This window comes from Oncorhynchus mykiss, chromosome 4 (assembly GCF_057628025.1).
Source record: "Oncorhynchus mykiss isolate SJ-2025 chromosome 4, ASM5762802v1, whole genome shotgun sequence".
Lineage (NCBI taxonomy): Eukaryota > Metazoa > Chordata > Actinopteri > Salmoniformes > Salmonidae > Oncorhynchus > Oncorhynchus mykiss.
The window spans coordinates 56,983,769-57,011,286 of NC_143025.1; the positions used below are offsets into that span (position 1 = coordinate 56,983,769).

General features: G+C 44.0%; 1 protein-coding gene across 3 annotated transcripts in view; it reads left to right on the forward strand.

Annotated features, from left to right (window-relative positions):
• Nucleotides 1–27,518, forward strand: part of LOC110522004 (rho-associated protein kinase 2) — a 95,108-nt gene that overhangs the window by 58,794 nt on the left and 8,796 nt on the right. For 2 of the 3 annotated variants that reach the window (XM_036975533.2, XM_090232310.1), the window contains 17 exons: nt 88–334; nt 4,678–4,784; nt 6,967–7,126; nt 7,503–7,663; nt 7,962–8,146; nt 9,394–9,463; nt 10,899–11,002; nt 15,035–15,221; nt 15,401–15,494; nt 15,704–15,798; nt 16,667–16,858; nt 17,404–17,569; nt 18,801–18,868; nt 19,000–19,088; nt 19,185–19,263; nt 19,381–19,651; nt 20,057–20,327. In XM_036975533.2, coding sequence (XP_036831428.2) covers nt 88–334; nt 4,678–4,784; nt 6,967–7,126; nt 7,503–7,663; nt 7,962–8,146; nt 9,394–9,463; nt 10,899–11,002; nt 15,035–15,221; nt 15,401–15,494; nt 15,704–15,798; nt 16,667–16,858; nt 17,404–17,569; nt 18,801–18,868; nt 19,000–19,088; nt 19,185–19,263; nt 19,381–19,651; nt 20,057–20,327 — 2,546 coding nt within the window. Of the gene's footprint in view, nt 1–87; nt 335–4,677; nt 4,785–6,966; nt 7,127–7,502; nt 7,664–7,961; nt 8,147–9,393; nt 9,464–10,898; nt 11,003–15,034; nt 15,222–15,400; nt 15,495–15,703; nt 15,799–16,666; nt 16,859–17,403; nt 17,570–18,800; nt 18,869–18,999; nt 19,089–19,184; nt 19,264–19,380; nt 19,652–20,056; nt 20,332–27,518 lie in introns of those variants that run through there. The other variant, XM_090232309.1, reaches the window with a different exon arrangement.

A 27,518-nucleotide genomic window follows, 5' to 3' on the forward strand; every position in this document is an offset into this window, starting at 1 on the left:
TTAAGAACTACAGTTATTGTACAGTCGGACAGCAGCGGTAGAGTGGCATTTCTCAGGCGGTTCCTTCTCTCCCTCTATATCTCTCAGCTGGAGGAGGTGACAGCGGTGCTGGCCGAGGAGCAGGAGGCGACGGGGCGGCTGCGGAGGAGCCAGTCAGAGGCCCAGAAGCAGGCCCAGGCCCTGGAGTTCAACCTCAGGGAGCTGGTGGACAACTGCACCCAGCTGGAGAACGCCAAGATGGGCCTGGAGCAGCAGCTTATGGGTCTGCAGGCCGATCTGGAGGCCGAGAGGCAGGACCGCAGCCTAGGGACAGAGATTATACTGGACCTGCAGGGTGAGACTGGGGATGAGGTTGGGGCTGGAGCAAGGGTTGTCAGATCGGTAGAGTTTGCAATTTTACATTACTTTAAAGTAAAGTAAAAGTGCAAACTCTTTACTGACTCTATTGTCCCCATGGGGAATTTTGTTTCAGTGTCATGTACACGTTTAAATAAAAAACAAATTGACAATACAACTTTCATAACAGTTACATACCAATAAAAAGAGACTAGCCTGCTGGCCTTACTGGGTCGATAGGAACATTAGCCTGAGCTATTTAGGTAGGATGTCACACCTGGCACAAATTATTGTCTAGTTCTGTTTTTACTGCTGAGGGGTGCCCTATACATGCGCCCAGAGGGGAGTAGTTCAAGTCCGGGTACAGGGGGTGACTTGGGTCTAAAATGATTTTGTGAGCCTTGCGGTGGGCCCTGACCTTAAAGATCTCATCCAGGCCTGTCTGTTTGACTCCAAGTACTTTGCTTGCTGTGGTGATGCTCCTTCTCAGCATATTTCTCTGGCTGACAGTGGCATTACCAAACCAACAAACAATACAACAAGTTAAAATGCTCTCAATGAAAGGTTTGTAAAAACAGAGTCAGTATAGTACAGTCTATATTAAAAGATACCAGCTTTTTGAGAAAGTACAGTCTCGGTTGGCTCTTTTTGTAGATCAGGTCTGTACATTTACTCCATTGAAGCTTATTGTCCAAGAGGACACCCAGATATTTGTATTCCTCTACAATTTATATGTTCTGACCTCTGATAGATGTTGCAGACGTATAGTTGAAGTCGGAAGTTTACCTAACCTTAGGTTGTAGTCATTAAAACTTATTTTTCAACAACTCCACAAATTTCTTGTTAACAAACTATAGTTTTGGCAAGTTGGTTAGGACATCTACTTTGTGCATGTCACAAGTAATTTTTCCAACAATTGTTTACACATAGATTATTTCACTTATAATTCACTGTATCAAAATTCCAATGGGTCAGAACTTTACATACACTAAGTTGACTGTGCCTTTAAACAGCTTGGAAAATTCCAGAAAATGATGTCATGGCTTTAGAAGCATCTGATAGGCGAATTGATATAATTTGAGTCAATTCGAGGTGTACCTGTTGATGTATTTCAAGGCCTACTTTCAAACTCGGTGCCTCTTTGCTTGGCATCATGGGAAAATCAAAAGAAATCAGCTAAGATCTCAGAAAATAAATTGTAGACCTCCACAAGTCTGGTTCATCCTTGGGAGCAATTTTCAAATGCCTGAAGGTACCACGTTCATCTGTACAAACAATAATACGCAAGTATAAACACCATGGGACCACGTAGCCGTCATTCCGCTCAGGAAGGAGACGCGTTCTGTCTCCTAGAGATGAATGTACTTTGGTGCGAAAGGTGTAAATCTATCTAAGAACAACAGCAAAGGACCTTGTGAAGATGCTGGAGGAAACAGGTACAAAAGTATCTATATCCACAGTAAAACGAGTCCTATATCGACATAACCTATAATGCCGCTCAGCAAGAAAGAAGACACTGCTCCAGACTACGGTTTGCAACTGCACAACTCCTCTGGTCTGATGGAGAAAAAAAATATAACTTTTTGTTAATAATGACCATCGTTATGTTTGGAGGAAAAGGGGGATGCTTGCAAGCCGAAGAACCACATCCCAACCGTGAAGCACGGGGGTGGCAGCATCATGTTGTGGGGGTGCTTTGCTGCAGGAGGGACTGATGCACTTCACAAAATGGATAGCATAATGAGGAAGGGGAATTATGTGGATATATTGAAGCAACATCTCAAGACATCAGTCAGGAAGTTAAAGCTTGGTCGCAAATGGGTCTTCCAAATGGACATTGAACCCAAACATACTTCCAAAGTTGGGGCAAAATGGCTTAAGGACAACAAAGTCACGGTATTGAAATGGCCATCACAAAGCCCCGACCTCAATCCTATAGAAAAGTGTGTGTGAGCAAGGAGGCCTACAAACCTGACTCAGTTACACCAGCTCTGTCAGGAGGAATGGGCCAAAATTCACAAACTTATTGTGGGAAGCTTGTGGAAAGCTAACCCTAAACAATTGACCTAAGTTAAACAATTTAAAGGCAACGTTACCAAATACTAATGGAGTGTATGTAAACGTCTGACCCACTGGGAATGTGATGAAAGAAATAAAAGCTGAAATAAATCATTCTCTCTACTATTATTCTGACATTTCATATTCTTAAAATAAAGTGGTGATCTAACTGACCTAAGACAGGGAATTTTTATTAGGATTAAATGTCAGGAATTGTGAAAAGTTTAAATGTATTTGGCTAAGGTGTATGTAAACTTCTGACTTCAACTGTGGGTGTTGTATACTTCCTGAAGTATATGCACCTTCTCTTTAGTCTTGTTGGTATTCAAGACCAAGTGTGACTCGTCACACCACTCTACAAAGTCATTTAGGACCAGGCTATGGTGTTCCTCGTCATCATACAAGATGGTGATCAAGGCAGTGTGTCATCAGCGAACTTAATGAGGTGCCTGTCCTGATGGGAACTATTACAACTATTAGTGTACACGATATAAACGAGTGGGGACGAAGCACATCCCTCGTGAGAGCCTGTGTTGGTGGTGTGTATGTCTGACACGTGGGGGCCTATTTTGACTCACTGTGACCTATGGCTCAGGAAGTCCAACAGCCGCAAAACCATACCCCCATCTAAGGAGAAGTCCCGAATGAGTCTCTGTGGCAGAATGTAAGGCTGGATTGTGTTGAAGGCAGAAGAAAAGTCAACAAACAAAATCCTGACATGGGAATTAGCACACTCTAGATGGCTATAGAATCAAATTTATTTCAAATCAAATTGATTTATATAGCCCTTCTTACATCAGCTGATATATCAAAGTACTGTACAGAAACCCAGCCTAAAACCCCAAACAGCAGGCAATGCAGGTGTAGAAGCACGGTGGCTAGGAACAACTCCCTAGAAAGGCCAAAACCTAGGACCATGTTGAGAAGAGTAAGAATGGCATCATCCACTCCTCTGCTTGGCTGATAGGCAAACTGAAACGGGTCAAGGAGCTTCTGGGTGGTGCTGAGAACATGACTTTTCACAATTATCTCAAGGCATTTCATTACTAAGGATGTCAAGGTGGCAGGGCGGTAGTCATTCAGTACAGAGGGATTAGATGCTTTAGGAATGGGTATAATTATTGAGTTTTTCCACAATACTGGTAAGTGTTGCTGGTCGAGCGAAGATTGGAAAATGTCTGTAAAAACACCAATTGTTCAGCACAGTGCTTTAACACATGTCCACTTATTTTGTCTGGGCCTGGGCTTTTGTGTGCGTTACATCCCCTGAACAACTTCAAAACATCAGCCTGTTTAACAACATCAGCCTGTTTGACAACCCTCATGTCTCCCAAGGTCAGCACTGGGTTTTTCCCCTGTCTTTGTGGGGGGGGTGTTAGCCATGGATTTCCTGAGGAGGGGGTCCTCTGCACCCTTTGCTTGCATGCCTCCTTGTCCACTGGTATCATTGGTATCTGTCTTTTGATCTCACGTTGTACATCTTATCTCTGTCTATCACCCTCAGCATAAACCGCCTTCTTCCTATTAAGTAGTGATTTTAGATTTTTTTTTATACCCAAGGCTTATTGTTAGTGAGGATTTTACAGGTTTTAGTAGGCACAACTGACTCACCACAGAAGTTTACATAGTCTGAAAAGACATCAACATCAACAACTCAAATACCTCCCACATAGGACAGTCAAACACCCCTGGAGACAAGTGATACGGTTGTCGTTTCAGATTTGGACAGGTTGAACTGTGGGTTTAACTGTGGGCACTTTGGAACCATTCCGTTGGTTCCATTGTGACATGAGGGGCAGAGTTTTGCACTTTTGGAACCATTCCATTGGTTATATTACATTAGGCAAGTTTAACCAAGCATAAATAGGACCCAGGTCTGCCTGGGAGCATGTCACCCTTATAGATGGACTCTGTTTTGGACAATTTGGTAACATTGGTCTTTGCGTTCATTCAGGGGAGGCCGCTACATGATTTCCGAAAGGACCATTTGAAACAGGCCTATGTCGGCCTTCCTCATCTGCGATGGTTAGATTACAAGATCAGAAAAAAACAATGTGCCCCAGAATTGTTTTTCCCGCCACACCATTCTGGGACCTGTGGTGCCACCTCTGCCTCACAGATACCTCAAAACGATACTAATCTCTGTCTCTCTCACTCCCTTTCTCCCTATTTCTGTACCTGTGTTTCTCCATGTCATTTTCTCTCTCGCTTTCTCCACCTTTACTCTCGTCCCTACTTCCCTCACTCTCTCTCTTGCTGTTCTTTATCTTCCCTCTCTCTCAGGGCATATCCAGGGTCTGGAGGCGGAGGTGAAGCACGTGAAGGGTTCTCTCTCCAATTCACAGATGGAGAAGAGGCAGCTACAGCATAGGCTCACTGACATGGAAAAGGTAAGAGGGCTGGGTCGTGAAACAGTAGGCACCAAACGGAAGACAATTGACTGAAACAGCGAAGGCCTACCTGGACCTGTCCAATAGTAAACTTTTATTGTTTTCTGTTGCAAAATATGCCAAGATGGACACACCCCTGCACTTCACTGGGAGGACTTACTCTACATAACACTCAATATGTTCCTATCAAAGGGCAAGATACAGTGCATTCAGAAAGTTACTTTTTCCACATTTAGTTCTGTTACAAAGTGGGGTTAAAATGTTTAATTCATTTTTTGGGCGGAAATTATCTCAGGAACATCCAATGTCGTATTGGTAAGCAACTCCCGTGTATATTTGGCCTTGGGTTTTAGTTATTGTCCTGCTGAAAGGTGAATTTGTCTCCCAGTGTCTGTCGGAAACCAGACTGATCTAGGTTTTCCTCTAGGATTTTTCCTGCGCTTAGCTCTATTCCGTTTCTTTTTATCCTAAAAAAAACTCCCTAGTCCTTGTCGATGACAAGCATACACATAACATGATGCAGCCACCACCATGCTTGAAAACATGAAGAGTGGTACTCAGTGATGTTGTGTTGGATTTTCCCCAAACAACCCTTTGTATTCAGGACAAAAAGTTTATTTCTTTGCCACATATTTTGCCGTATTACTTTAGTGCCTTATTACAAACAGAATGCATGCTTTGGAATGTTTTTTATTCTGTACAGGCTTGCTTATTTTCACTCTGTCAATTAGGTTAGTATTGTGGAGTAACTGCAATGTAGTTGATCCATCCTCATTTTTCTCACACCAAAGCCATTAAACTTACTTTTTTTTAAATCACCATTGGCCTGAGTGGTTTCCTTCCCCTCCGGCAACTGTTAGGAAGGACGCCTGTACCTATGGACATTCCCTCGTCCCTCTACCCCCCCCCCATCATTTATGATTGTTACAGTTGTAAATATGTATTTATTATTATTGGTATTATTGTCACTTCTCTTTTTGATCTGCACTGTTGGAGTTTGGAGCTTAAGCATTTCACTGTACCCTGCAATTACATCTGCGACCCTGTGCATGTGACTAATAAACTAATCTAGTCTAATCTCACTGGGTGCATTGATACATCATCCAAAGTGTAATTAATAACTTCACCATGCTCAAAGGGATATTAAATGTCTGCTTTCTTTTTTTTTTTTTTACCCATCTACCAATTGGTGCCCTTCTTTGCAAGGTATTGGAAAACCTCCCTGGTCTTTGTGGTTGAATCTGTGCTTGAAATTCACTGTTTGACTGAGGGACCTTACAGATAATTGTATGTGTGGGTGGGGTGCAGAGATGAAAATCATGATAAACACTATTATTTCATAGAGCGTCAATTCATCTTATAATGTGACTTGTTAAGCCAAATTTTACTCCCGAACTTATTTAGGCTTGTATAACAAAGGGGTTGAATAATTACAGACTCAAGACATTTCAGTTTTTTGTTGTTAACTAGTTTCCCCAAAAAATTCTTAAAACATAATTACACTTTCACATTGTGGGGTATTGCAGGGTCCCCCAACTTGTAGCCCGTGGGACGAATTTGGTCCGCAGGTTGTTTTTTTTGGCACCCCAAGTTTTCTGAGCAAAATTGTAAAAAAATATGTACGTGTTTTTGGGGGGGATTTTGATTGCTGGACATAAAAGACTGTAAAAACACCAGGAAATCAGCTCCAAGTGATTTAAAGAAATCTGTTCCCAGGCATTACCACGCATAATAGAGAGACACGTGATTGTAGACAAATGTGCGCAAGGTTTGAAATGATTATGTTTTAGTTAAACATTCTATCTGTTTGGGCTTCTTGCAGTCAATTTGCAGTTAACAAATGATTTGTAATTATGTTCCGGCCCCCCGACCATCTGCTCCAGAAAAATATTGACCCACGGCTGAATCTAGTTGATGATCCCTGGGGTATTGGGTGTAGATCAGTGACACAATTTAATATTTTTTAAATTCAAGCTGTAACACAACAAAATGTGGAAAAGTCAAGGGATGTGAATACTTTCTGAAGGCACTGTAGATCTTCTATTGATATATTAGATCTAATTATCTCAAGTCCTCTTAGATCTCTCACAGTGGCAATCAATTTGGTATTGGGCAGCTGTCCCCTCTTTATCCTGAGACACACATACACAGCTGACCTTTGACCTCTGGTTGGGTCCATTAGGAGAAGAGCAACCAGGAGATTGACCTGGCGTTCAAGCTCAAGTCACTGCAGCAGAGCTTTGACGCGGAGCGGGCAGAGCACAAGGTCACCAAGACACGCCTGGCTGACAAGAACCAGATCTACGAGTCCATCGAAGAAGCCAAGTCTGAGGCCCTGAAAGGTGAGGCGGGAGAAAGGGTAGAGGTGTTTGGGAATTGATAGATTAGTGAAATGGAGCATAAGAGAAAAATATATGTTACAACAAGAAGCAGGGGGAAAATGTGCCCCACCTAGTGAGTATGTGTCACTGCCAATAATGACAATCTGGATAAACGTGTTGGCTAAACCAGGACTTTTCAAACCTCTCCTCTGGGACCTCCAGCTGTTCCACCTATCCTAGCACTTCTGAATCAACTTGTCAACTAATCACCAAGTCCTTGAATAGGTGAATAAGATCAGCAAGTTCAGATCTGCAACAAAATTGGGAAACATCTGGCGTCCATATTATACAATTGTCTATTATTATCATAACATTGTCTCCTTCTTACGTTTGTGAGGGATGGAGCGGACGCTGCAGGAGGAGCGGAGCCACAAGCTGCAGTTGGAGTCCAGGCTGCTGCACCTGGAGAAGGAGCACTCCATGCTGGACTGTGACTACAAGCAGGCTGAGCACAAACTGGACGAGCTGCGCACGCACAAGGACAAACTCGCTGAGGAGGTGTGTGTGTGGGGGGGGGGGTTCAGGGTTGTATGTGTGTGTGTGTGTGTGTGTGTGTTTGGGGAGGGGGACAAGTCTCTGATTGTCTCTACATTCATTGTGTGTCTTTGTGTGAGAGAGTGTGTAAAGGTGTGTGCGTGTGTGTCTTTATTTGTGTGTTTCGGGAAGATTTCTCTCTGTCTGTTCTATTAGCTGCAAGAAAAGGTCTTGGTGCTGTCTTTACCCGAAACTAACCTCACCATCTCTCACTGTCTCACACTCACTCACTCTAACACTGTCTCATTTCTCCTCACTCAAGGTGAAGAACCTGAGCCTGTGTATGGAGCAGGAGGAGAAAAAGCGCATGCTGAGCCAGAACGACCTGAATGTCCAGACCCAGCAGGTGACTGCTCTGTGCTCCTCGGAGAAGCAGCTGAAGCAGGAGCTCAACCACCTGCTAGACATGAAGCACAGCCTGGAGAAACAGAACCAGGAGCTACGCAGGTAGAGGGGATAACGCGAGCACACTCACATGCTTTATAAACACATATGCACAGTCGAGCTGGCTTTGGAAAGGATTCAGACCCCTTGACTTTTTCCACATTTTGTTAGGTTACAGCCTTAGTCAAACGTTTATTAAATTGTTTTTTTCTTCATCAATCTACACACAATAACTTATTTACATAATGTTCAGACCCTTTGCTATGAGACTCGACAACCATCTCTGCAGCTCCCTACCAATCAGGCCTTTATGGTAGAGTTGCTAGACAGAAGCCACTCCTCAGTAAAAGGCACATGACAGCCCGCTTGGAGTTTGCCAAAAGGCACCTAAAGACTCTGACCATGAGAAACAAGATTCTCTGGTCTGATGTAACCAAGATTGAACTCTTCGGCCTGAATGCCAAGCATCACGTCTGGGGGAAACCTGGTGGCCTCCCAACGGTGAAGCATGATGGTGGCAGCATCATGCTGTGGGGTGTTTTTCAGCGGCAGGGACTGGGAGACTAGTCAGGATTCAGGCAAAGATGAACGGAGCAAAGTACGGAGAGATCCTTAATGAAAACCTGCTCCAGAGTGCTCAGGACCTCAGACTGGGGCGAAGGTTCACCTTCCATCAGGACAACAACCCTAAGCACACATGCAAAGACAAAGCAGGAGTGGCTTCAGGACAAGTCTCTGAATGTCTTTGAATGGCCCAGCCAGAGCCCGGACTTGAACTTGATCTAACATCTCTGGAGAAAACTGAAAATAGCTGTGCAGCAACACTCCCCATCCAACCTGACAGAGCTTGAGAGGATCTGCAGAGAAGCTTGTAGTGTCATACCCAAGAAAACTTGAGGCTGTAATTGCTGCCAAAGATGCTTCAACAAAGTATTGAGTAAAGTATTTGAATAATTATGTAAATGTCATATTTCCTTTTTTTTCAAATAAATTTGCAAACAATTCCCAAAACTTTTTTTGCTTTGTCATTATGGGGTATTGTTTGTAGGTTGCTGAGGAGTTTTATATATTTAATCCATTTTAGTATAAGGCTGTAACGTAACTAAATGTGGGAAAAGTCCAGGAGTCTGAATACTTTCCAAAGGCACTGTATGTGTGTGTGAGAGAGAGGATGTGATGGCCAATCGATGTTACTCATCATTAGGTATCATTTCTGTCTTCCCCAGCCACTACATGTTGGGAGTTGTGTGTTGTTTGTTTTAGATTGATTTGACATGGCAGTGATTGACAGTCCTTTTCCCCAATCACAGGGAGAGACAGGAGACTGACGGACAGCTGAAGGAGATGAAGGACCAGCTGGAGGCTGAACAGTATTTCACGGTACTGTTGACTTCTAGTCACTCTCCCAATGTGTGGAAAGATTTTCCCAAAAGTCTGGGAATTGGGAATTTTTGTAAAGTTACCAGAGTTTTTGCAAGCCTAAGAAAGACTATATTTAGTAGTTTCTCGGTCTAGTAATTCTGCTTTACAGTGTTTTCTATGTCCCAAATGGCACCCTATCCCTATTGACCCCTGTCAAAAGTAGTGCACTACATAGGGAATAGCGTGCCATTTGGGACATATGGTGGGGCAAAAAAAGTATTTAGTCAGCAACCAATTGTGCAAGTTCTACCTGTCATGCTGAAAGACCCAGCCACGTTTCATCTTCAACGCCCTTGCTGATGGAAGGAGGTTTTCACTCAAAATCTCACGATACATGGCCCCATTCATTCTTTCCTTTACACGGATCAGTCGTCCTGGTCCCTTTGCAGAAAAACAGCCCCAAAGCATGATGTTTCCACCCCCATGCTTCACAGTAGGTATGGTGTTCTTTGGATGCAACTCAGCATTCTTTGTCCTCCAATCAAGACGAGTTGAGTTTTTACCAAAAAGTTATATTTTGGTTTCATCTGACCATATGACATTCTCCCAATCTTCTTCTGGATCATCCAAATGCTCTCTAGCAAACTTCAGACGGGCCTGGACATGTACTGGCTTAAGCAGGGGGACACGTCTGGCACTGCAGGATTTGAGTCCCCGGCGGCGTAGTGTGTTACTGATGGTAGACTTTGTTACTTTGGTCCCAGCTCTCTGTAGGTCATTCACTAGGCCCCCCGTGTGGTTCTGGGATTTTTGCTCACCGTTCTTGTGATCATTTTGACCCCACGGTGTGAGATCTTGCGTGGAGCCCCAGATCGAGGGAGATTATCAGTGGTCTTGTATGTCTTCCATTTCCTAATAATTGCTCCCACAGTTGATTTCTTAAAACCAAGCTGCTTACCTATTGCAGATTCAGTCTTCCCAGCCTGGTGCAGGTCTACAATTTTGTTTCTGGTGTACTTTGACAGCTCTTTGGTCTTGGCTATAGTGGAGTTTGGAGTGTGACTGTTTGAGGTTATGGACAGGTGTATTTTATACTGATAACAAGTTCAAACAGGTGCCATTAATACAGATAACGAGTGGAGGACAGAGGAGCCTCTTAAAGAAGTTGTTACAGGTCTGTGAGAGCCAGAAATCGTGCTTGTTTGTAGGTGACCAAATACTTATTTTCCACCATAATTTGCAAATAAATTCATTAAAAATCCTACAATGTGATTTTCTGGATTTTTTATTTCTCATTTTGCCTGTCATAGTTGAAGTGTACCTATGATGAAAATTACAGGCCTCTCTCATCTTTTTAAGTGGGAGAACTTGCACAATTGGTGGCTGACTAAATACTTTTTTGCCCCACTGTATGATAGTTGGTGTGTGTTGACGTGGATGTCCTCTGTGCCAGACCCTGTACAAGACCCAGATCCGGGAGCTGAAGGAGGAGTGTGATGAGAGGAACAAGCTGTATAAGGACATTCTGCAGAGACTGGAGGAGTACCAGGAGGAAAGGTACTGGAACAGGATCCGACCATAAACTGTGCCTTGACATTAGGGTTGCGAAATTCCTGTAAGTTTTCCCAAAACCGTGATTTCTGGAAACCCTGGGAAAGTTATCGGAATTTTACAACCCTACCTGAAACTCAATTATATCTTTGTTCACACCACTGAGCCCAGCTGTACTGCACTGGCCTGGTTACACATCCATTGTAGTTGCTGGACCCATGCTGGAAAGAAGCACTTCTAACAAGCTCTTGGAGATTAGTGGAATTAGCACAAAGTTAATCTCTCATGGACAGACTACGTAAACATACATGGGACCACTTGTGTATAAGTAGTCTGTCCGCAAGTGATTAGCTGTAGCCTCATGTAATAATGTGTTTCATCCTTATCATGGCGAAATAATAGCCTGACAATACTGCAGGTAATGTGATCAGAGCGTAACCTAACCTCTTGTGATGCCTAGTCTACAGGTGATGTGCCATCAATCACCATATCACAAACACAATGATCTTCGACAATCTGACCAAATTACACAAGATGTTTGATTATTAGCACACACTGTAAAGTCACACAGACAGACTTTAAGCTCTAAACCCCTGTTACAGCCAGCCCGGAGATCTCATTTTATCTCAATATCAAATCATTTCTGGGTAATAATTAAGGGGCAGCAGCGTAACCTAGTGGACTAGTAACCGAAAGGGTGCAAGATCAAAGCCCCGAGCTGGCAAGGTACAAATCTGTCATTCTGCCCCTGAACAAGGCAGTTAACCCACTGTTCCTAGGCTGTCATTGAAAATAAGAATTTGTTCTTAAAACTGACATGTTCCTAGGCTCTATATATATATACAGTGCCTTGCGAAAGTATTCGGCCCCCTTGAACTTTGCGAACTTTTGCCACATTTCAGGCTTCAAACATAAAGATATAAAACTGTATTTTTTTGTGAAGAATCAACAACAAGTGGGACACAATCATGAAGTGTAACGACATTTATTGGATATTTCAAACTTTTTTAACAAATCAAAAACTGAAAAATTGGGCGTGCAAAATTATTCAGCCCCCTTTACTTTCAGTGCAGCAAACTCTCTCCAGAAGTTCAGTGAGGATCTCTGAATGATCCAATGTTGACCTAAATGACTAATGATGATAAATACAATCCACCTGTGTGTAATCAAGTCTCTGTATAAATGCACCTGCACTGTGATAGTCTCAGAGGTCCGTTAAAAGCGCAGAGAGCATCATGAAGAACAAGGAACACACCAGGCAGGTCCGAGATACTGTTGTGAAGAAGTTTAAAGCCGGATTTGGATACAAAAAGATTTCCCAAGCTTTAAACATCCCAAGGAGCATTGTGCAAGCGATAATATTGAAATGGAAGGAGTATCAGACCACTGCAAATCTACCAAGACCTGGCCGTCCCTCTAAACTTTCAGCTCATACAAGGAGAAGACTGATCAGAGATGCAGCCAAGAGGCCCATGATCACTCTGGATGAACTGCAGAGATCTACAGCTGAGGTGGGAGACTCTGTCCATAGGACAACAATCAGTCGTATATAGCACAAATCTGGCCTTTATGGAAGAGTGGCAAGAAGAAAGCCATTTCTTAAAGATATCCATAAAAAGTGTCGTTTAAAGTTTGCCACAAGCCACCTGGGAGACACACCAAACATGTGGAAGAAGGTGCTCTGGTCAGATGAAACCAAAATTGAACTTTTTGGCAACAATGCAAAACGTTATGTTTGGCGTAAAAGCAACACAGCTGAACACACCATCCCCACTGTCAAACATGGTGGCGGCAGCATCATGGTTTGGGCCTGCTTTTCTTCAGCAGGGACAGGGAAGATGGTTCAAATTGATGGGAAGATGGATGGAGCCAAATACAGGACCATTCTGGAAGAAAACCTGATGGAGTCTGCAAAAGACCTGAGACTGGGACAGAGATTTGTCTTCCAGCAAGACAATGATTCAAAACATAAAGCAAAATTTACAATGGAATGGTTCAAAAATAAACATATCCAGGTGTTAGAATGGCCAAGTCAAAGTCCAGACCTGAATCCAATCGAGAATCTGTGGAAAGAACTGAAAACTGCTGTTCACAAATGCTCTCCATCCAACCTCACTGAGCTCGAGCTGTTTTGCAAGGAGGAATGGGAAAAAATGTCAGTCTCTCGATGTGCAAAACTGATAGAGACATACCCCAAGCGACTTACAGCTGTAATCGCAGCAAAAGGTGGCGCTACAAAGTATTAACTTAAGGGGGCTGAATAATTTTGCACGCCCAATTTTTCAGTTTTTGATTTGTTAAAAAAGTTTGAAATATCCAATAAATGTCGTTCCACTTCATGATTGTGTCCCACTTGTTGTTGATTCTTCACAAAAAAATAGTTTTATATCTTTATGTTTGAAGCCTGAAATGTGGCAAAAGGTCGCAAAGTTCAAGGGGGCCAAATACTTTCGCAAGGCACTGTACCTTTATTTAACTAGGCATGTCAGTTTTAAGAACAAATTCTTATTTTCAATGACAGCCTAGGAACAGTGGGTTAACTGCCTTGTTCAGGGGCAGAATGACAGATTTATATATATTTTTTTTTTAAAGTACCTTACTGTCATTGTTTTCAATTAAAATGGTGGGAGGGGAAAACTGAAAACTAGCTGTTATTGGCAGAGAACTCTCTTATTCGTCTAACTAATTTACCACCTGGTGATGTCACCAGGAAGGCCAAAACGCCATCCCACCAAAACAGGCTGACACTAAAACAGCTCTTAGACTATTATACTAAAAGGGCATTATCATCATTTTCACAATTTCACAAAATTATTCTAACCTCATTGTGTGGAAATATACTGTATACAAAACACAGTAATATCACGTTTATGACGAGACTGGACCTAAAATAGAAGTGAAAATGGAACTTATTGATATATGCTACCGTTCAAAAGTTTGGGGTCACTTAGAAATGTCCTTGTTTTTGAAGAAAAGCACATGGTTTTTTGTCCATTACAATAACATGAAATTGATGTTAGAAATATAGTGTAGACATTGTTTAGAAATATAGTGTAGACACTGTTTAGAAATATTGTGTAGACTATAGTGTAGACATTGTTAATGTTGTAAATGACTATTGTAGCTGGAAACAGCAGATTTTTTTTAAAATGGAATATCTACATAGGCCCATTATCAGCAACTATCACTCCTGTGTTCCAATGGCATGTTGTGTTAGCTAATCCAGGTTTATCATTTTAAAAGTCTAACTGATCATTAGAAAACCCTTTTGCAATTATGTTAGCACAGCTGGTCTTCTTTCTTCGACTAGTTGAGTGTCCGGAGCATCAGCATTTGTGGGTTTGGTTACAGGCTCAAAATGGCCAGAAACAAAGACACTTTCTTCTGAAACTCGTCAGTCTATTCTTGTTCTGAGAAATTAAGGCTATTCCATGCAAGAAATTGCCAAGGAACTGAAGATCTCGTACAACGCTGTGTACTACTCTCTTCACAGGACAGCACAAACTGGCCCTAACCAGAATAGAAAGAGGAGAAGAAAATTAAATAAATATATATTAAAAAATCAGCCGTTTCCAGCTACAATAGTCATTTACAACATTTACAGTGTCTACACTGTATTTCTGATCAATTTTATGTTATTTTAATGGACAAAAAAAAATTGCTTTCCTTTCAAAAACAAGGACATTTCTAAGTGACAGTAGACTTTTGACCTGTAGTGTACTAAGGCCTAACCTTCTCCTAGGCCAGCCTTCTCCTATTACAACGTTTGGCAATGCAAGATTAATGTATTCCTACGTCAAGTCACCGTCCCGACATACAGTACAGGACACTGATGTCATTAGCTTAATTTTCCCATATATACTGCACAGATTGCACCAAACCAGGATTTTCCTGGTATTCCGGGGTTTCCTTTTTGGCCTTCCAGCGACTGCTCTGACATAAAGCACTGGACTAGATTCAGTCCTTTTCCCATACAGTAGTGTCAGTATTTTTCCAAATCCCCACATTCCCTGGTATTCCGGGTCTTCCTTCCCACAGGGATTCCCTGGCAGCACAGCTGGGGGTGAGCCTAACCAAGGTGGACTCTGAACAGCTGGCGCGCTCCATCGCCGAGGAGCAGTACTCCGATCTGGAGAAGGAGAAGATCATGAAGGAGCTGGAGATAAAGGACATGATGGCCCGACACAGGCAGGAGCTAGGGGACAAGGAGGCCACCATCGGCTCGGTGAGGGGGGATGGGTTGGAGAGAGCGACAGAGCGGGGAGGAAGAGAGAGGAGGAGAGACTGAGGCTTGAGTTTAGTCAGTCAAATAAGAATGTTGTCAAAGAGAGGGTGTCACTGAATACTTTTGAGACCTGTACTTGGTGTCTGTAATGCTCACCTATCATCTGTGGCCCCCTACAGCTGGAGGAGTCCAACCGCACCCTGACCGTGGACGTGGCCAACCTGGCCAATGAGAAAGAGGAGCTCAATAACCAACTGAAGGAGATGCAGCAACGTGAGTATCCCCCCCCCCCCAGGTCCACAGTGGCCAGAATGTTCCAGAAATGTTGTGGGAATGCTTGTTCTTGGTTTGGTGATGGAGGAGTCCATGTGCTCTCAAGGTCCTCACAGTATCCAGAATGTTACCGGATGTGGTGATGGGAATGTTTGTCCAGAATGTTCCAGGGATGTTATCAGAAGGTTTGGTATTGGTTTTGTTCACAGAGCTCCAGAAGGCCAGGGAGGAGGAGAGACATATGAACAGTGTGAAGATGTCCTTCGAGAAGAATCTGCAGACGGAGAGAACACTTAAGATACAGGTGAGGGACTGTTTGGATGTGTATCACATATGAGCTAACTGGCTAGAAAGCACTGGTTAGCTACAAATAGTGTCGCTGTAAAAGTCGTGTCGCCCTTTCCCAACCAAGACCACGTTATTGGTATGGGTAATGGTTAGCATAACACGTTAGCTCCTGGAGTACAAAGTATCGGGGGTTCATGTTCCTGAGTTCAGCAGAACAGATACAAAACTAAAATTTTACATATTATGCAATATATAGAGTCAGTTTCCTAGAATCTCCATCAAAAGCGCCTTTTGTTCCAGGACTTGCCTGAATCGTGTGTCCGGGAAACCAGCCCATAAAGTATTTTTCATTAAGAATATACACTGAGTGTACAAAACACTGCTCTTTCCATGAATCCAGGTGAAAGCTATGATCCCTTATTGATGTAGATGAAGGGGAGGAGGCAGGTTTAAGAAGGATTTTTAAGACAATTGAGACATGGATTGTGTGTGTACCATTCAGAGGGTGATGGGCAAGACAAAAGATTTAAGTGCCTTTGAACGGGTTATGGTAGAAGGTGCCAGGTGTACCGGTTTGAGTGTGTCAGGAACTGCAACGCTGCTGGGTGTATCACGCTCTAATGTTTTCCCGTGTATCAAGAACTGTCCACCACCCAAAGAACTTCCAGACAACTTGACACAACTGTGGGACGTATTGTGAGGGACGCATCCCTGTGGAACGATTTTGACACCTTGTGGAGTCCGTGTCCCAACAGATTGAGGCTGTTCTAAGTGCAAATATTAGGAAGGTGTTCCTAATGTTTTGTACACTCAGTGTATATTGCGGTGTGCTGTCCATTCCATCCCCATAACATATTGTGTATATGTATGGCTGTATCCACCAGGCGGTCAACAAGCTGTCTGAAATCATGAACCGGAGGGAGACGATGCGTGCGGGTCACCGCCACGATGACACCCTGGACATGCGCAGGAAGGAGAAGGAGAACAGGAAGCTACAGCTGGAGCTGAGATCGGAGAAGCAGAAACTCAACAGCACCATCATAAAGTACCAAAGAGAGATAAACGATATGCAGGCGGTCAGTCTATAACATAACCACAACCTTACACTAACCATCATGTAACCACTTAAACAGGTAGTCAGTCCAACCAAAGCACAACCACAACCTTAAACTAACCATCACACAACCACAACCTTGTACTAGGTTGAGCTCCCGAGTGGCACAGTGGTCTAAGGCACTGCATCTCAGTGCTAGAGGCGTCACAACAGACCCTGGTTAGATTCCAGGCTGTATCACAACCGGCCGTGATTGAGAGTCCCATAGGGCGGCGCACAATCGGCCCAGCGTCGTAAGGGTTTGGCCGGGGTAGGCCATCATTGTAAATAAGAAATTGTTCTAAACTGACTTGCCTAGTTAAATAAAGGTTAAATAAATAAAATACTAACCATCACACAACCACTCGTTGCTGTGGGGAGGGCAGACTCGTGGTAATGGAATGGCATCAAACACATGGAAACACATGGAAACTAATGATCCACTTATTCCGCTCCAGCCGTTACTGTGAGCCTGTCCTCCCCATTTAAGGTGCCAGCAACCTCCTCTGATTTCCATCTGTACTGTAGGTGTTATCAGACGAGAGCCAGGTGCGCATGGAGCTCCAGATGGCCTTGGACAGTAAGGACAGTGACATTGAGCAGCTGCGCTGTCAGCTGACCTCTCTTAGCATCCACTCTATGGACTCCACCAGCATCAGCAGCAGTAACGACATGGACGACAGCGGTTACCCAGGTAAGACCGGCCTCTCACCCCTTACTTTAACACTGGACACTTTTCAAATGGAAACCCTTAATAGGCAGGTGTTACCTTCATGTACTCAAATGTTCAGTGTTTTAACTTGAGCTTTAAATCATTCATATTTAACATTCAAGTCAAAGCACTGAACACTCCTCTCTATCAAGCCCTCTATCCTTCCCTATCTCTCTGTCGCAACACAGTTTTCCTTTTATTTTCCCACCTGTCACTCCTTTATTGACTTTCCAACCCCTTCTTTCACTATGCCTAAACATCTGCCTTGAATACACCTTTAATTCCTTATTCCTTTCTTTCCCTTCGATATATCCACTCCCACGCTCCCTCTCTCTGTCTGTTGTGATGGTGTAGTGTTCATCGGTCACTCCCAGACCTCCGAATATATGCCTTCCACTACCAGCGCCGGCAGAAATCTGTCAGTATTGCCACCCAGCCCTCCTTTAGAGTGGCTCACCTTCTCTTTGGCTCTGACTCTGAGAATGAGGAGTAGGAGGAAGAGAAAGAGGATGACGTAAATGACGGGCGGTTAGAACATGGCCGCAGACCGTTGGCCCTCACCTATGAGCAGCCGTCCCCAGAGCCTGACCGCAGCGGTGCAGGTGACCCCTCATGGTCAACAAAATACGTACCCTCTCTATCCCGCCTCGGCAGTTTGTCGGTCTGTAACACTCCCTGCAGTGACTCAGCAGTGCAACTACAGTAATAGTGGTTGGTGTTTCACAGCTGTGTGCGGAAAGTCGCAGCCTAACTTTGTGTGGCCCCTGTTAACCTTGAGTTTAGTCAACTCAAACTATGTGGACTTTCAAAACATTTTCCCGATTTGGAATAGCTCCAGTGTAGGGATCCTGAGCTGCATCTAAAATGGCCCCCTATTCCTTATATAGTGCACTACTTTGACCTGAAATGGTACCATTTTGGATAAGAAATAGGGTGCCATTTTTCTTAAAGGCACCATTAGTAGATTAATTTAGCGAAACAAAAACCTTTGTTGGGAAGGCATGTAAATAACATATAGAGACAATAATTAGCTACAGAGCATTACATGATGCACGCAACACGTTTCGACAACAATGGTTTAACTGGTTGGAACAATGAAGTGGGCCGTGTGGATTGGCTCCTGACCTCAGCTCTCTGCAGTATTTAACAGAGCTGTAATGAAGCTCCTATGAAGCAATATTAATGTACTTCCTGTTTCCTGTATGCAAAACAGATACCAGGCTGGAGGGCTGGCTATCACTTCCTATGAAGAACACCAAGAGATTTGGATGGGATAGAAGGGTATGGTGCCCCTTCTGTCTCTCTGACTATTCTGTACCTGATTATTGGTCTTTATTGATTATTCCACAGACATGTGAGTCCAACTGTGTGATTTTGTCTTTTTCCCTGCTCTCTCTCTCTCTCTCTCTCAGTACGTGGTTGTAAGCAGTAAGAAGATCTTGTTCTACAATAGTGATATGGACCGAGAGCAGTCCAACCCCTACATGATCCTAGACATTGAGTGAGTCACAAAGCTTGTTTGTCCTCATTTTACATTTTTTTTCCTCACTGCTTCTATTGAGATGCCTGTCATTGTTCCATTCTTTCCTCCATGCAGTAAGCTGTTCCACGTCCGACCAGTCACTCAAACAGACGTGTACCGTGCTGACACCAAAGAAATCCCCAGGATATTCCAGGTGACAACTCACATTGACATCAATATCTTGTCTTCAAGACTTTCAACCGAATCCTCATTTACAGAAACGTAACATATCATCTGCTCCTCATTCCTTTTCCATCTCTCCACCTCACAGATCCTTTACGCCAATGAGGGCGAGAGCAAGCGGGAGCAGGAGTTTGCGGTGGAGCCGCCGGCACTGGCGGGCGAGCACTCGTCCTACGTTAAGCACAAGGGTCACGAGTTTATCCCCACTCTCTACCACCTGCCGTCGAGCTGCGAGGCATGCACGCGGCCCCTGTGGAACGTGTTCAAGCCGCCGCCCGCGCTGGAGTGCCGCCGCTGCCACACCAAGTGCCACAAGGACCACTTAGACCGGAATGAGGAGGCCATTGCCCCCTGCAGAGGTCAGTAAGAGGGGAATGGTCACAATATTTAACCCTCCCTTGCCTCCCACATTCCATAAAACTCTATAAACCCAGTAGAGTTCTAAAACCCAGAGGGCTCACTTGCCACAAAATGTGCCACTTTCCCGTCTAGGTTTTATATTTCTGTGGGTGAATGCCACTGGGTTCATAGGGTTTTATGGGTATGTGGGCAAGCGAGGGTTAAATATTATTTATGAGTTTTCGAACAATGGGAATTACTGCTTAGAATGTTAGAGCCCCTTGAACATTGCCACTTTAGCGACTGTATTATTAGGACAGTGAAGTTAAAGCACATTTTGGTAGGCATACATATTAGTCAGTTTTCTTTAAATTAATTGTTTTCCTGTATTAGTGTATTCACTAACTTCAAACCTCCTCCCTTAGTGAACTACGACATATCCACGGCCAAAGACCTGCTCCTATTGGCCGGCTCTCAGGAGGAGCAGCAGCGATGGGTCAGCCGGCTAATCAGACGCATCCCGAGGAAACATCCTGGACCCGCCTCCGTGGCCCAAGCCCCCGAGCCACCCTCCCACTCCTCCCCCCGACTCTCCCCTGGCGCCTCCCCCGGCAACTCTCCAAGCCTGTCCCCCCACCGCGGAGCCATCAAGGTCCAGCCCAGTCGCCAGCAGACTCAACCTGCAGGGAAGCCCAGGTAAGACTATTGATGGGTAAAGAGGGTGGCTTTCAGACCTGGGTTCAAATTGTTTTGGAAATCTTTCAAATACTTTCAGTATTTGCTTGAGCCTCCCTGGAATGCCAGATCGGCGGTGTTTGCGCTTTTGGGGCTATGAAGATACAAGTGTCATACATCATTCTTTAGCTTAGAACCTTGGTAATCGAACTGCTTTGTCCGATTCACAATAGGCTTTACAGCGAAAGCATAGCATTTGATTGTCTGAGGACAGTGCCCCGCATACACAACCATTAAAAAAAAATGTCAAACCAGCAGAGGCGTCACAAAAATCAGAAATAGCGCTAAAATAAATCGCTTACCTTTAAAGATCTTCCTCTGTTTGCAATCCCAAGGGTCCCATCTACACAACAAATGGTCGTTTTGTTCGATGAAGTCCTTCTTTATATTCCCAAAAAAGTCAGTTTTGTTGGTGCGTTTGATTCAGTAATCCACCCATTCCACTCGTTCAACATGCAGACAAAGGAATCGCAAAAGTTATCGGTAAACTTCATCCAAACAAGTCAAACAACGTTTCTAATCAATCCTCAGGTACCCTAATATGTAAACAAATGATAAAATGTAAGACTGAATGTAGTATGTTCAATACCGGAGATAAATAACGAAGTGCGCGCCCTCATTCATGCGCTCCACAAGACTAGAGTCCTAATGAGGGACACCTTGAAAAACTACAGCTACTTGTTAATTTTTCAAAAAACAAGCCTGGAACCTTTTCTAAAGACTGTTGACATCCAGTGGAAGGCATAGGTACTGCAATCTGGGCGCTTTTTGGTTGGAAATCCAATATGCCAACATAGGAATGGCCTGAGAGCTCAAACACATTTTCCGGGATGGATTTTCCTCGGGTGTTTGCCTGCCATATCAGTTCTGTTATACTCACAGACATTATTTTAACAGTTGTAGAAACTTCAGAGTTTTTTCTATCTAATGCATATCATAGCTTCTGGGCCTGAGTAACAGGCAGTTTACTTTGGGCACGTCAGTAATCCAAACTTCCGAATACCTCCTCTAGCCTTAAGTAGTTGTTTAAGGTTTCCCATCTCTAGAACTAAGTGGCCTAGCCCGAACCATGAAACACAGCCCCAGACCATTATTCCTCCTCTACCAAACTTTACAGTTGGCACTATGCATTGGGGCAGGTAGAGTTCTCCTGGCATCCGCCAAACCCAGATTCGTCCGTCGGACTGCCAGATGGTGAAGTGTGATTCATCACTCCAGAGAACGCATTTCTACTGCTCCAGAGTCCATTGGCGGCAAGCTTTACACCACTCCAGCTGATGCTTGGCATTGCTCATGGTGATCTTAGTCTTGTGTGCGGCTGCTCAGCCATGGAAACCCATTTCATGAAGCTCCCGACGAACAGTTCTTATGCTGACATTGCTTCCAGAGGCAGTTTGGAACTCGTAGGGGGTGTTGCATCTGAGGACAGATTATTTTTCACGGGCTACGCGCTTCAGCACTCAGCGGTCCCGTGCTGTGAGCTTGTGTGGCCTACTACTTCATGGCTGAGCCGCTGTTGCTTCGAGATGTTTCCACTTCACAATAACAGCACTTACAGTTGACCTTCACTCTAGAAGGGCAGAAATGTATTGACTTGGCCAATGCTTTGATACGGTAGACCATTCCATTCTTGTGGGCTGGCTAAGGAGTATTGGTGTCTCTGAGGGGGCTTTGGCCTGGTTTGCTAACTACCTCTCTCAAAGAGTGCAGTTTATAAAGTCAGAACATCTTCTGTCTCAGCCACTGCCTGTCACCAAGGGAGTACCCCAAGGCTCGATCCTAAGCCCCACGCTCTTCTCAATTTACATCAACGTCATAGCTCAAGCAGTAGGAAGCTCTCTCTCATCCATTTATATGCAGATGATACAGTCTTATACTCAGCTGGCCCCTCCTCAGATTTTGTGTTAAACGCTCAACAACAAAGATTTCTTATTGTCCAACAAGCTGTCTCTGCCCTTAACCGTGTTCTGGACACCTCCAAAACAAAGATCATGTGATTTGGTAAGAAGAATGCCCCTCTCCCCACTGCTGTGATTACTACCTCTGAGGGTTTAGAACTTGAGGTAGTCACCCCATACAAGTACTTGGGAGTATGGACCTTCCTTCTGTCAGCACATATCAAAGCTGCAGGCCAAAGTTAAATCTAGACTTGGTTTCCTCTATTGTAATCGCTCCTCTTTCACCCCTGTTGCCAAACTAACCCTGATTCACATGACCATCCTACCCATGCTAGATTACGGAGACAAATTTATAGATTGGCAGGTAAGGGTTCTCTCCAGCGGCTAGATGTTCTTTACCATTCGGCCATCAGATTTGCCACAAATGCTCTTTTATAGGACACATCACTGCACTCTGTACTCCTCTGGAAACTGGTAATCTCTATATACCCGTCGCAATGCTTATTTGTAAAACCCTCTATGGCCTCACTCCCCATTATCTAACATTACTACAGCAGCCCTCCTCCTCCACATACAACACCCATTCTGCCAGTCACATTCTGTTAATGGACCCCAAAGCACACACATCCCTGGGTTTCATTCAAAGACTCAATCATGGACAATCTTACTGACAGTTGTGGCTGCTTCGCATGATATATTGTTGTCTCTACCTTCTTGCCTTTTGTGCTGCTGTCTGTGCCTATTAATGTTTGTACCATGTTTTGTGCTACTACCATGTTGTGTTGCTACAATGTTGTTGTCTTAGGTCTCTCTTTATGTAGTGTTGTGGTGTCTCTCGTCGTAGATGTGTGTTTTTTGTCGTATATATATATATATATATATATATATATATATATATACCTATATATATGGTGTGCCTAGAGTGTCAAGAGTATTTGATAGATTTTCATTACTATTTGAACCCTTGATTTGCTAGGTTTGTGTGTAAACCTGGGTTGTGTTCAATAATCCACAACTTTGCAAAACGTTTTGCAGCGCGAAGCAAAAACCAGTGTTCTTTTTGGATATGTTCAGGTTGTACCTTCCCATTTTAAAATGTTTTCTTCCTACTGAACATGGCCCTGGTTAAGATAAACAAGATGGATATACAGCTAATGTATTCATAAATCAGATGTGTGTTACTGATATTGGATTTGCTTTTCATTGCAAATATAATATCTGTCCGTTTGGTCAACACAGCATACTCTTACTTACTTACTTACTGACTTTATTGTCCCTTGGGGAAATTTTGTTGCAGTGTCATGTACACATTTAAAGTGGCGTTTAAATACAAAACAAAATTGACAATACAACTTTCATAACAGTTACATACCAATAAAAATAATGATAGTAAGAAATAAGAAATAAAACATTACATAAAAAAGAAGAAAAGACTAGCCTGCTGGCCTTACGGAGTCAATGGGAACATTCGCCCGAGCTATTTAGGAGGGACATCACACCTGGCACAAATGATTGTCTCGTTCTATTTTTCCTGCTTTTCCTATTTTTCCCTATTCCTGCGCCCAGAGGGGAGTAATTCAAAGTTCAGGTACAGGGGGTGACTTGGGTCTAAAATGATTTTGTGAGCCTTACAGAGGGCCCTGACTTTAAAGATCTCATCCAGGCCTGTCTGTTTGACCCCAAGTCTCTCTTTATCGCACCTAGGGATGGGTATCGTTAAGATTTGAACGGTATTGCTACTCTTATCGATACTGCTTATCGATCTGGTACTTTAACGGTAATCTTATCGGTTCTTTTTGTAATTTTTTACGAAAAAAAACTAACCAAATTAAGAACTGAATTAACATTGCTATATTTTCTGAAATGTAAAATAAACAATTATTTACAGCAAGATAAACAGCATTGTTTTGAACAAATCACTATTAAAGACTAATGTTGTGATGATGGAAATGTAAAACAAAATAAATAAACAATATTTTCCTGCAAAAGATAATACAGTGGTATAGAGCAACACGGATGGGGCATGCAGGTAGGCTGCAAAAGATAATACAGTGGTATAGAACAACACGGGTGGGGCATGCAGGTAGGCTGCAAAAGATAATACAGTGGTATAGAGCAACACGGATGGGGCATGCAGGTAGGCTGCAAAAGATAATACAGTGGTATAGAACAACACGGGTGGGGCATGCAGGTAGGCTGCAAAAGATAATACAGTGGTATAGAACAACACGGATGGGGCCTGCAGGTAGGCTGCAAAAGATAATACAGTGGTATAGAGCAACACGGATGGGGCCTGCAGGTAGGCTGCAAAAGATAATACAGTGGTATAGAGCAACACGGATGGGGCCTGCAGGTAGGCTGCAAAAGATAATACAGTGGTATAGAACAACACGGGTGGGGCATGCAGGTAGGCTGCAAAAGATAATACAGTGGTATAGAGCAACACGGATGGGGCATGCAGGTAGGCTGCAAAAGATAATACAGTGGTATAGAGCAACACGGATGGGGCATGCAGGTAGGCTGCAAAATATAATACAGTGGTATAGAACAACACGGGTGGGGCATGCAGGTAGGCTGCAAAAGATAATACAGTGGTATAGAACAACACGGATGGGGCCTGCAGGTAGGCTGCAAAAGATAATACAGTGGTATAGAGCAACACGGATGGGGCCTGCAGGTAGGCTGCAAAAGATAATACAGTGGTATAGAGCAACACGGATGGGGCCTGCAGGTAGGCTGCAAAAGATAATACAGTGGTATAGAACAACACGGATGGGGCATGCAGGTAGGCTGCAAAAGGACTAACAGTTCTTAGCAGTTCTTCTGGAGAAAAATCTACATTTTTGTTTTACACTGCCCTGGTGTGGAGGGCCTTCTGTTTTACACTGTCCTGGTGTGGAGGACCTTCTGTTTTACACTGTCCTGGTGTGGAGGACCTTCTGTTTTACACTGTCCTGGTGTGGAGGACCTTCTGTTTTACACTGCCCTGGTGTGGATGACCTTCTGTTTTACACTGTCCTGGTGTGAAGGACCTTCTCTTGTACACTGCCCTGGTGTGAAGGACCTTCTGTTTTACACTGCCCTGGTGTGGAGGACCTTCTGTTTTACACTGCCCTGGTATGGAGGACCTTCTGTTGTACACTGCCCTGGTGTGGAGGACCTTCTGTTTTACACTGTCCTGGTGTGCAGGACCTTCTGTTTTACACTGCCCTGGTGTGGAGGACCTTCTGTTTTTACACTGCCCTGATGTGGAGGACCTTCTGTTTTACACTGCCCTGATGTGGAGGACCTTTTGTTTTACACTGCCCTGGTGTGGAGGACCTTCTGTTTTACACTGTCCTGGGGTGGAGGACCTTCTGTTTTACACTGCCCTGGTGTGGAGGACCTTCTGTTTTACACTGCCCTGGTGTGTAGGACCTTCTGTTGTACACTGCCCTGGTGTGGAGGACCTTCTATTTTACACTGTCCTGGTGTGGAGGACCATCTTTTTTAGACTGTCCTGGTGTGGAGGACCTTCTGTTGTACACTGTCCTGGTGTGGAGGACCTTATGTTTTACACTGTCCTGGTGTGGAGGACCTTCTGTTTTACACTGTCCTGGTGTGGAGGACCTTATGTTTTACACTGTCCTGGTGTGGAGGACCTTCTGTTTTACACTGTCCTGGTGTGGAGGACCACCTGTTTTACACTGTCCTGGTGTGGAGGACCTTATGTTTTACACTGCCCTGGTGTGGAGGACCTGTTTTACACTGTCCTGGTGTGTAACACCTTCTGTTTTACACTGTCCTGGTGTGGAAGACCTTCTGTTTTACACTGTACTGGTGTGGAGGACCTTCTGTTTTACACTGTCCTGGTGTGGAGGACCTTCTGTTTTACACTGTCCTGGTGTGGAGGACCTTCTGTTTTACACTGTCCTGGTGTGGAGGACCTTATGTTTTACACTGTCCTGGTGTGGAGGACCTTATGTTTTACACTGTCCTGGTGTGGAGGACCTTCTGTTTTACACTGTCCTGGTGTGGAGGACCTTCTGTTTTACACTGCCCTGGTGTGGAGGACCTTATGTTTTACACTGTCCTGGTGTGGAGGACCTACTGTTGTACACTGTCCTGGTGTGTAGGACCACCTGTTTTACACTGCCCAGGTGTGGAGGACCTTATGTTTTACACTGTCCTGGTGTGGAGGACCACCTGTTTTACACTGCCCAGGTGTGGAGGACCTTATGTTTTACACTGCCCTGGTGTGGAGGACCACCTGTTTTACACTGCCCTTGTGTAGTGCACAGTAACAGAGAGATAGTGGTCCTGACAGAGGCTGGTCCAGCCGTCAGATGTGATGGCCAGCTTTCGCACGTCCTTCTGCTCAGTGATCACATTGGCCTTTTCTACACCATACCAGGTCGGAATTAATGTTTCACTGAGGTATCTCCTGGAGGGAGGGGTATATTTGGGGTTGAGTGCCTTGCTCATCTCCCTACAGTAAAAAAAAAAGAGAGTTTTCATGTGTTGAATTATCATTATTGAAATATTGTGTTGTGTATTGTGGAGTGATGGGACTAACGTACAACCCTTTTATACTACTATATCCTAAACATGAATACAACTCAATATAGACTGACAGACTGTTCCCTAAAGCCCTTGGACTCCACTGTTGCAAAGGGGTGTAGGCCTTTCACTATGAACTTGGTCACGGCTAGGTGGCACTCATTCACCCTCTCCTCAGTCATCCTCCCACTAGCTGCCAGCGTGAAGGGGCTTTGGGCTAGTCTTTGGCTTGGACCAGCGGTATTAGAGGGAGGAGTGGGTTGGTTCATTGTAGCTGCAACTTTAACAAGAAAGTTGCAGAATCTTTAAATGGGTTATTGAATTTATGAACAATCAGCTGGCTAATGATCATGAACCCATGTTCGCATAATTTAGTTAATTCCGTGTGTGGGCTCCAGGCTGCTAGCATACATACCTAACGTAGATCGGACAACGAGAGATTAACTACGAGCTAGGCAGTCGAAAACTGCATTTCTCTGCCTGTACATGATGCACTTTCGATAGATGTTTGGACAGATTGCTCGTGTTTCCGCCCTTACAAGCTAAAGTCTTGTTGCACTTGTGGCAACGAGCACTGTCAGCATTGACTCTGGTGAAGTGTAACCAAACTTTTGAACGTTTAGTTCTCTCAGCCATGGTCACTAATTAAGAGCAGGGTGCTGTGTGTGCTGTAGTGCCAGAGACATCTCTTCTGGATTGGGAATAGCCTAAATGC